Here is a 10353-nt window from a genome sequence, read left to right as displayed (position 1 = left end):
CTGCCATATTTCACACAATTCTCCTAATTAGGTACTGTTTGCGAAGGCTTTAGAGACAGACAAGTGTTACATTAAGTACTAAGTAGTATTCATTAATATTAGTATATTACATGGGCTGGTACCTATAAATGTAAATGTCCTAGGCCTATCAGCACAGTACAATATTCAGCTATACTTTAATTCTTAATTTATAGGATTTTATACTATTTCTGGCTTCCAAAGAAAATAGCTTCATATAATCTTTGCATTTTCTAACTTGACAACACTTTTGAAATCATCTAATACAATAGTTCTATCAGACCCAACACCTCACTTTTGTGATAAGTGTTTGGCCACACCCCTCTTTAACATCCGAAGCAAAAGTCATGGATAACCTGCCTGTATATAACATATTTCACTATGTAGACACTCAGGCATGTCCAAATGAAGTTGTCAGATGCATGCACTACATGAAAAAATACTACACATGGGCCAGTTCCAAATGGCAGGCTATTCCACATGTGCAGCGTGGGAGAGGCAGTACCATGGTGGCATTGCCAGGGGACACTGGTGTTCTGAAATGGTGAAGAACTCTTAAGTTCCAAACTAAAGAAATTACAATCTTCCTTTAATTTATTCTATAGTTGCCTTCCTGAAAAATTCAATGAACTTGTATATTAAAAGTGACCTTCCCCCCAAATCCCACGTGTTTATATGTAAAACAAAGTTAGATTTTAGATTCAGATCATCATAACCAGAATTTTCATCTACAAGCATGCCTGATGAGATATTCCCACGCATTTAGCATCTCTGGGGCCCACCATCAAATTCCAGGACCGCTCCCCCATCCTCAATCTTTGAGAGCAAAACAATGTTCAAAACATTTTTCACTTGGTCAAGTGAAAACTTGGATTATGCTGTTCATCCATAATAGTGGAACTATTGGTTACTTTAATTCATACATTGTCTGTATGAATAAGGATGGATAAATTAGAACTATGCTCATCATTCATAATGTTAAAAAATTAGAATAATTGTGAAATGTTTTACTAATCTTGATTTGTCTTTATTAGTATTTTCCTGGTTATTAGACTAATATGTGCTCATTAAGAAATATATTTGGGTGTGTACAACATAAGAAACATTTTTTTATTTTATTTGAGAGCAAGGTTCCAAACAACCCCATGGAATGGCACTGGCCCTCTTGAGAGTCATAGGTCTAATTTTACATCCTTATGTAAAAAATGAGGATATTGTGTCCCCAAAGGATATGCCCCAGAATCACAGACCAAGGCTTGGCTAAGCCAGGTAAAAAATACTTAACGTTTGAAGAGGGGAGCACATTTCATGTGCCAGGCATTGTCTTAAGCTTGTTTCAGACATACCCCAACTTAATCTTCACATAAACACTAGGCAGACTTTATTATCCCCCTTGTACAGTTGAAACCCGAGTACAGAAAAGTGAAGCAGCTTACACAAGGTCCCAGAGGAGTAAGTGGCAGTGCCCTGACTCAAACCATGATCTTCCAAACAACTGTGCAACACAGTGCAAACTACAGACTGTCATTCAGGACTGGAGGGGACGCAAGGGGGGAATGAAGCCTTCCTACATATGAGTACACAGGATAGGCCAGCTCTCACAGCATAGAGTATATGGACCTCCGACCATGCCTCCAAGCCATGGTTTGTTTCCCACTGAGTCTCATCTTCTCTTTTCTTGTGTTCTTCCTGCAGACATTCATGCCCAGGAAAAGGCTGCTTTGGGTCCCTCTGGACCTTTCCTAAAAAGAAGATCCCTGTGCACTAAATGAGTTCCAGAAGCAGCCACTAAGGCTTCCATAGCCCTCTTCCATCAGTTGACTTTCACCAGAACCCCTACTACTCAGGATGAGTGGCTTCCTCGCCTCCCTGGACCCCCGGCGGGTACAGTGGGGGGCTTCCTGGTATGCCATGCACTCCAGGATCCTGCGCACCAAACCGGTGGAGTCCATGCTGGAGGGAACAGGGGGCACCACAGCACATGGTACCAAGCTAGCCCAGGTGCTCACCACCGTGGACCTCATCTCACTTGGCGTTGGCAGTTGCGTGGGCACAGGGATGTACGTGGTTTCTGGCCTGGTGGCCAAGGAAATGGCAGGACCTGGTGTCATTGTGTCCTTCATCATTGCAGCTGTTGCATCCATATTATCAGGTAAGGGTCTTCGTGCAGCAGAATGCCTGTGGGAAGCATGCTTGCAGACCTATTTCTGTTCATCCCACAATTCTAGAGTATCTAGTGGTGAGATGTATGAAGTGACAGAGAAGTGGTCTTCATGCTTCCTTTGTGCCTGGACTGCCAGGAGTTCAGAGAAAAGTTTTGGTTCAAATGGAATAACTACCTTTTCCACTGCTTTTTGATACAAATAATTGTTCTGGTGCCAAACCATCTCCCAACTTCTTATTCCCTATCATGTCCGTTGGAAGAGATGTCGGTCCTTTTATAGGGGAGGGAAGTGAATACAGCTAGGATATACATTATAAATAAAGGATCGGAAGAGTAGCAAAAGAAGTCAGTAAGTCTGATATGATTAGGATTTGATGAACCTCACACTGGTACTATGACTCCCAAGCAGGAGAAAACCAGGCTAGAAATACAAAGCCATTGTGAGACTCACAAAGTACATCTTCCACCACAGACTGATATTCTACAGAGTCGCTTTTCTACAGAGTGGCTTTTCTAGAGCTTTCTCTCTTCTGGAGAAAGAATCATAAAACTCATTATTTGTTGGGTTTTTTAGATGAGAAACCAGGCTTAGCGTTTATCATCTGTGAAATGGTTTTCCTATTTCCTCTCCCTCCTCTTCTTTTGAGTTGTGATCCACACAGTACCTTCCCAGAATGCCAGAGACAGGTCAATGGACAACTTGAACAAGAAGGTAAAGGAAAGCATTCTGCTTCTTGATAGTTATAATGCAAAAGCCATGAGGTAGATCATGTGGTTCAACTCATGAAGGGGTGAATGTCATGTTCTTTTCAAATGTGTCATGAGAAGTAGGAATGCTAACTCATATTGGGAGGTCTGTGAGCTAATACATACCATCAAAGTTATGCATTAATTTTGCATTTCCCGACTAGTCTTCATCCACGTGGGATGCACAGACTAGAAACATGCAACCAGAAAGTTCACTGGTTTATATTTGACTCCTTTTTTATATGATGAGGGAAATATTTGCAGACTGATTTTATCTGTCTCTTGTCATGGCTTACTTCCCTGTTGGTTTTATCACTATCTCCTTTTCTAAAGTCATTCTCTAATGTGTATGAATATCCCAATAATTGAGGTTCTTACAGAACAAAGGATTTTTCCTTATAGATGAAAATAAATTATTCACCTAGATGAATTTCATGAGTATTTAAAATTCTGTTAACCTGATTGCAATCATTTTCAAACTCATTTGGAAAAAAAAATTATTTGGGAGACAGTGCCAGATTTTTACCATAAATTTATAGATTTAAAAGTGTTAGCATATAGAACAGACTAGTAATGGTAGGAAAAAAAGGCAGACATATAACCAGAGGGCCCTACAGAGAGTATAGGGCAGACAGCTAAGAGTCCTTCCCAGTTAATGCAGGCTGCACATTCTCCTCTAGATTCATCCTATTATGGCCCACTCTCCCAAATCATGATGATTCTCATGAATGAATCACCCACATCTTTTCATTAATGATGCTACATTACATTTAGAAACCAAACAAGGCCCAGTCCCATACTGGGAGCCTACCTTCATCACAGTGTTCATGGGTGCTATATAACCTAGACATTTCTGCTGCTCAGGTAGACCTAAGATTGGACCAGCCAGTCTTGTACTGTAGGCTGTACCAAGAGCCCTGATTGTGTACACTTCTTCCAACTTTGCATTCAGTGAGGTCATGTGGTTAACTTGATCCTCACCTCTACTGGTGCCACATCAGCCACCACACTTGTGGACACACTCTGGTATTGTCATCACCTAGAATAGTTTTGCTTCAAGAACCTTAAACTAAAACCCCTGTCTCTAACCATAGCTCATTCCCTTATTGCACTTGCTCCTAAATCTTATCAAGAATTCCCCCAAACCCCTTGACTCCTGTCCATCATCAACCTCTGAAAAACCCAGTTAAATCTAACTGAGAATCTCTGCCTTCCCAAGTCTGCACCTGGGCGAACAAGAGCTCTTGGGAAAGATTACTCAACCCCACAGAGGAGCATGCCACAAAGTTAAGGTCTTCATCCTCCTGCTGAGCCCATGAGTTCTTCCACTTGCCCTTTGTCAAATCTTCTCACTGATTTTTCTGCACTTACACTGCTCTCTTCAAGCCCTGCTCAGTTCATATCTCTTCCCTTAGAGCAGACAACCTTGATCCCTTGAAGATATCTGCAATGAGCTCCTTAAATATTCTACCACCAAATATGTCCCTATCAATCACCCACACCTGCCACTTTTCCTCCAGTTTCAGAGGTTAAAATGTCCTCACTTTCAAAACAACTCAACTCTTTGAGCCCCTAACCCCATCCTCCTCTATTCTCAATAATCCCCCTCTCTAATTGTGTCTTCAACATCTCCTTGTCAACAGGCTCCTAATCAAGTATCTCTCATCCTAAAATATAATTCTTTCTAGGCTCACATTCTCCTCTAGAAACTTCCAATTTTTCTCCTCCCCTTCTCATTCAAACTCCTCATTGATGGCTCTTAACCTCTGATTCATCCCTCAACCCACTGTTTTCTGGTATCTGTCCTCACTATCTAATGAAATTAACCTTGATGAAGTCACCAATGACATCCTCTTTGCCAGGTTTTATAGATATTTTTCAGCACTTACCTTATTGAAACTCTCTGCCATATTTGACAAAATCATGCCATCTATCTTGGGATATTTTACATTCTCTTGACTTTGTGTGAAAATATAAAATTCTTATAACTCCCTTCATGACTTCCCTTTCTCTACTTGCTCCTTAAATGTTGGTGTTTCCCACTCTACACTCTCTCCAAGGTGATTATGTCCTTTCTCATGGTTTCAACTTCCCTCAGTATTTCCATGCTTATATCAATTCATATCTCAATCATATACATATCCTCCAAGCCTCACACTCTACCAAACATTTCTATCTGGATGTTCCAGACATACCTCAATTCAACATGTTAGAAACATATCCTCCTCCTCCAAACCAGATTCTCTCTCTCTCTCTCTCTCTCTCTCTCTCTCTCTCTCTCTCTCTCTTCTCTCTCCCTCTCCCTCTCCCTCTCTCTCTCTCTCTACTTCACATTCCAGACAGAAACCTAGGTACAACCTTTTCTGCCTCAGCCCTTTGCATTCAATTACAAGTCCCACCAGTTTTGCCTACTACATAGTTCTTAAACCAATCCTCCATCTCTATCTTCTCTGCCCCTGCTCTGAAGTCTTTATTAATCAGAACTCTTTTCATTTAAAGACACAGTAGCCAAACACAACCAATCAGAAATGTATTGGCTCAATGGCTGGATCCAGGGCTTCATCTTTACAAATCACAACCTGAAGGAAAAGACGTTCTCACCCAGTATTCCCATATAAAATATCAGGGAAATATTCTAATTGGCTTTTCTTAGGTCATGTGTTCACCTTTATATTGCTAGGATAGGATAAACAGAGCTAACACCTTTGCTGATAGAAGCCATGCCAAAGTGGGGAAAATCAACCACCAAGATTTGTGGTCATAAATTTGAAGGTGAGTCGGTCTCTACTATCTGCACTTATCTCCAGGATAAAGAGCTGCTTGGTTATAAGAGTGGAGTAAATGAAAAGTTGGAATTAACTAGATTTAGCTTTTTCTAGGCAGAGAGAAAAAAAGCAATGAGGTTAGGAGTGCTTTCTAAGGCTGAGGAACTAGTGCAGGACCATACAATATAGGTTGGAAATGAGAACATGAGGGTAGTGGTGATTCATAAGAAGTATTAAGATCACTGGAGATTGGTGCTCTCAATGAGTTCAGAAAATCATTGAAATAAAAATATTGAGAAAGTATGCTAGAGGATAGAAGTTAACTTGAAGAGTGGGATGTTTGAAATTAGGATTTCATAAGTTGTACAGTAATCACTAATGTTAATTTTAGACTGGAACCTGGCTCAGCCACAGACTACCTGTGAAAACTTGAGCAAGTTTCATAACTTCTCTGAGCCTGCTTCTCCACTTTGAAAGTGGTCATAATAATACTTAACTTCACAGAGTTGTGAAGACTAAATGAGATGCCTGCACAGTGCCAGGTCAATGCCTGACAGGTAGCACCAAATAAGTGGTCATTACTTTCTGTGCCAAACCCTGTATTAGGAGCTTACCATATATTATCACATTTAAAACTCATAATATCTCTTTTTTTTAATTTCTTTATTGATTAAGGTGTTACATATGTGTCCTTATTCCCCCATTACACCCCCTGTCCTTCCCCCCACTCATGTCCTCACCCCCTGTTGTCTGTGTCCATTGGTTAGGCTTATGTGCATGCATACAAGTCCTTTGGTTGATCTCTCCCTCTTACCCCCACCCTCCCCTACCTTCCCTCTGAGGTTTAATGGTCTGATCGATGTTTCTCTGTCTCTGGATCTATTTTTGTTCATCAGTTTATATTGTTCATTATATCTCTTCAAGGTAGGTTTTATCATCTCCAGTTTTACATATGAAGAAATTGAAATTTAATAACAGAATCTAGATTCAAATTTGTTGTGCCAACAGTGTCTTTCAACCATGACTATGAATTTAAGTCATTTGAATATTTTTTTTTCTGAAATATGGACTGGGGAAGGGGGTGGTCAGCTTTATTTCCAGTTCTTTTTTCATATCATTAAAATTAAACCTAGAGCAGAATGTAGATCTAATCGACTCCTAAGTTCATGCACTTTCTACAATAACCCTTCAAGCTCATATCTCAAATGTTTTTGGTAGAGATTAAATGAACAGTATGGGTACACAGCATTGGTCCCCATCCCAGTGCACAATACCACTAATTTTTATCATCTACTCATAAGAAACAGTTGGCAAAAGTACAATAAGATAGAGCTCAATAAAGATGTTTTGGGTACCCATCATATACCGGTCCTCGGGCACTACCAAAAATTAATAAGAAATTGTGTCTACCCTAGAGGACCCATAGCTTATTGATAGAATGAACACCAAACCTGACAAGTAACCATGGCATCATGGTACTAATAACAGTAATAGTAGCAGCAACAGCTACCATTTATTGAGCACTTACTGCATACCAAAAGAGTTCTAAGTACTTAGCACATTATTTTACTTAATTCTCACAAAACCCCCATGTGATGAGTGGTGTTATTATCTTCCATTAAAGATGAAAAAAATGAAGTTTTCTGAAAAGTTTGGTAACTTGTTTACGACTACTGCTTAGGAGGTGGCAGAGCAAGGAACAGTGAAAGTAGCCTGAGCCCACCCCTTAATAACTTTGCTATTCCGCTACTGTATTAACAGATTCCGGTTAGGTTTAATTGCATACAGTGGAGAACTAAAAATGAGAGATAATTTCCATCATCTTTTATGGAAAAGAAATCTGAAGGGAAGCTGCTGGTGTGGCCCCACAGTCCCAGGGACTCAGGCTGTTTGATCCTTCTGCTCTACCATCCAGATGCTTGGCTTCCATTCTCCGGGTGACCTCAAAATCCAAAACAGACTGGAGCTCCAGTCAGTGTGTCTGAGTTCCAGGAAGGAGAACAGAAAGTTGGGGCAGGTCACTTCTCACATTTCTGTCCCCTTTATAAGAACCTTTCTGATAAGTTTTGTCCTGTAACTACTACTTACCTTGGCTAAAACCTGGACACTTCGCCATAGAAAGTGAGGCTGAGAAATGTAATCTTCTCATTAGGTATATTGCCAACCCAGTATTTCAGAGGTTCTGTTGATGGGGAAAGAAAGGAAAAGTAGTGTCATGCCAGATTTATAATGGATGCACAACGCTAAGCCTTCCAGTTTGCTGAGGTCAATTTGTCCTGAAATATTTAAGTAAAATTGCTTCTAATACCCAATAATGCACAATTAGAAAATCTAGAGCCTTTTTAATAAAACTATGGAGTTGTGAGTCTTACTTTTCTCCTAGTTTTACAAGTCCCAAATCTCTGTTTCCATGGAGTGTCTGTCTCCACTCTGCATTTCACTTCCCGATAATCCTTTCCACCTCTTCATCCAACTAGATGACACCCCAATTCTTCCTCCCCCATGTATCATTGAGGCAAGGTTGTATGTGCAGTGGACTTTATTGAAAGTTTGGGCCAGAGATGGGAGATATAATGCAGTCCATTCCAGCAGACAGCAAGCTTACAATTGAATATAGGACACTCCAATTCTTCCTGCCTTTAGAGAATGTCCACCAACCCTCTCTTCTTGGCTCCTGCCTCCAGCCCCATTGATGGGCAGCCTTTCTCCCTCAAACTCCTTAGCCTGCTTCCTGTCAAGCCCTAAGACTCTTGACCATATCTTATCCAGAGAGGTTTGCTTATCTCTATCTCCCTCCAAGTTCATCCTGGCCATCTTTCAAAGACTCCCATCTCCCAAACAGAATAGTCCACCCAGATAATTTACTAAACAAAACAGGTTCTTAGAGGAGGAATTTGGGGGCCAAGCCAAGATTAGATATCATTCTGTAGGCACTGAGAAGCTCAGTGGCATGACCAGATCTGTACTTTAGTAACAGTGTGGAGAGAAGAGAGGTGGAGAAACTGGTCAAATGCATATTGTATGGAACAGGCAAGAGATTATGAGGCACTAGGCCCTAACAGTGGAGGAAAAGAAGCTTAGGATAGAGAGAATTTGAGCCTGGGTGGATGAGGTAGGCTGAGGGGAAACGAATAAATGCTCTTTCTAGCTGAAAAAAGGACACATAATAAATAAGAATGCTTTTGAAATAATGTCATTAGAGTAACAGATTTACAACACCATTCTGGTGATAGAAAATGAACACAGAAACAGAAAACTCTAGTATAGAGGACCCTCACAGAACACCTCGAAAGAGAGTAAACTAACCTGTGTATGCAGGACACTGCATGCAGTGCTTTCATGTAGCACCTATTTCAATGTCACCAATCCAGTGGAGGGAGGGGTAATTTTAATTCTGCTCTCAGATGAGGAGCCAAAGGGTCAGAGGTTAAAGTAACTTCCTGAGAGGCAGGCAGATATTTCATTGCAGAGCCAGAACTGAAATCTCAGTCTGTAGAACTCCAAAACCCATGCCCTCCGTTTCAGCAGGCTGCCTCTGAGATCTTTAAGCCAATATTTCTCATTAGATGTGGATTAATAAGTTGCAATCAATGAGAGGGTCTAAAAGGCAATAATAATCATCACACCAAGTAGTATTTTTTTTTTTTTGGCACTCTTAGTTTATGGTTTAGCACTAGGGTTTATAATTCATATTTCCTGCCATCCTCATTTGCTCTTTAGCATCTCTGATTCATCATCAGGTGAGCCCATGGTAACTGAATCCCTGGGGAGGTGATAAGGGAAGCAGAGTCCTCTCAAGCAGTTGCCTTTCCCAACCTCCTCCTTGGGCTGGCTCTGGGGACTTTCGCAAAGCTTAAGCAGAGTCTCCCTATTTCAGTATTCATCTCAGGTTGGATTTTTCATGACTGAGGAAGATTTCTAAAGATTCTGAGTCATTTAAGCGGGTCTTGTGAGTTTCTTTGTTTTGTTTTCAAGAACCAACCATTTTCCCCTCATTAAATTGAAATCAGACGTGAGAGGTGAACATCAGGAAGGTTGGTCTTTTAGCAGCCTTTTACCATTCATTCCACAAATTTACATTGATTGGTTCCCCAAAACATATCTAAGAATTGCTCTTAACCATACTGGGAGGTGGAAGAGACAGAAACATTGAGAGGGTGGGGAGGAAGTGCAAAGGAAAACAAATGCATGCCAGTCTTCAAGCCTCTGGAAGACAGGAACTCCAAAATCGTGTCCAAATAAAACAGCTTCTTGTTGAACTCTTACTAATCATACCAGCTACTCCTGATGTTTGTAAAGTCTTTAGGTCATAACTTATTAACACTCAATAAATGTTGGCATTGTTATTATTACTATTGTTTTTACTATTATTAGGCAAATACTACTGTGCATACATCACCTTATTTAATCCTCCCACCCTCCCTGCTAGCTGGATATTAGTGTTTTCATTCTATGGCGAATCATAATGGCTAAATCATTGAGGACTTACAGTGTGCCCGGCACTAGCTGAACACCAGGTGCATAATCCTTCCAACAAATCCTACAAAATATGTGCCATTATTATACTCACCTTGCAGATGTGAAAACTAAGGCTCAGAGAGATTAGGTGGCTCGTTCAGGGCCATCAGGTAGTCAGTGTCAAAGGCCAAGTCTAAACTG

General features: G+C 40.7%; 1 protein-coding gene across 1 annotated transcript in view; it reads left to right on the top strand.

Annotated features, from left to right (window-relative positions):
- Positions 1-1866: 1866 nt before the first annotated feature.
- Positions 1867-10353, top strand: part of SLC7A14 (solute carrier family 7 member 14) — a 52482-nt gene continuing 43995 nt past the window's right edge. Inside the window, exon 1 of the mRNA XM_028146605.2 lies at positions 1867-2170. Coding sequence (XP_028002406.1) covers positions 1867-2170 — 304 coding nt within the window. The remainder of the gene's footprint in view (positions 2171-10353) is intronic.

The sequence above is a fragment of the Eptesicus fuscus genome, chromosome 3, assembly GCF_027574615.1.
Source record: "Eptesicus fuscus isolate TK198812 chromosome 3, DD_ASM_mEF_20220401, whole genome shotgun sequence".
Lineage (NCBI taxonomy): Eukaryota > Metazoa > Chordata > Mammalia > Chiroptera > Vespertilionidae > Eptesicus > Eptesicus fuscus.
Note: the sequence above shows the minus strand (reverse complement) of the source record. Positions and strands in the feature narration are given on the sequence as shown.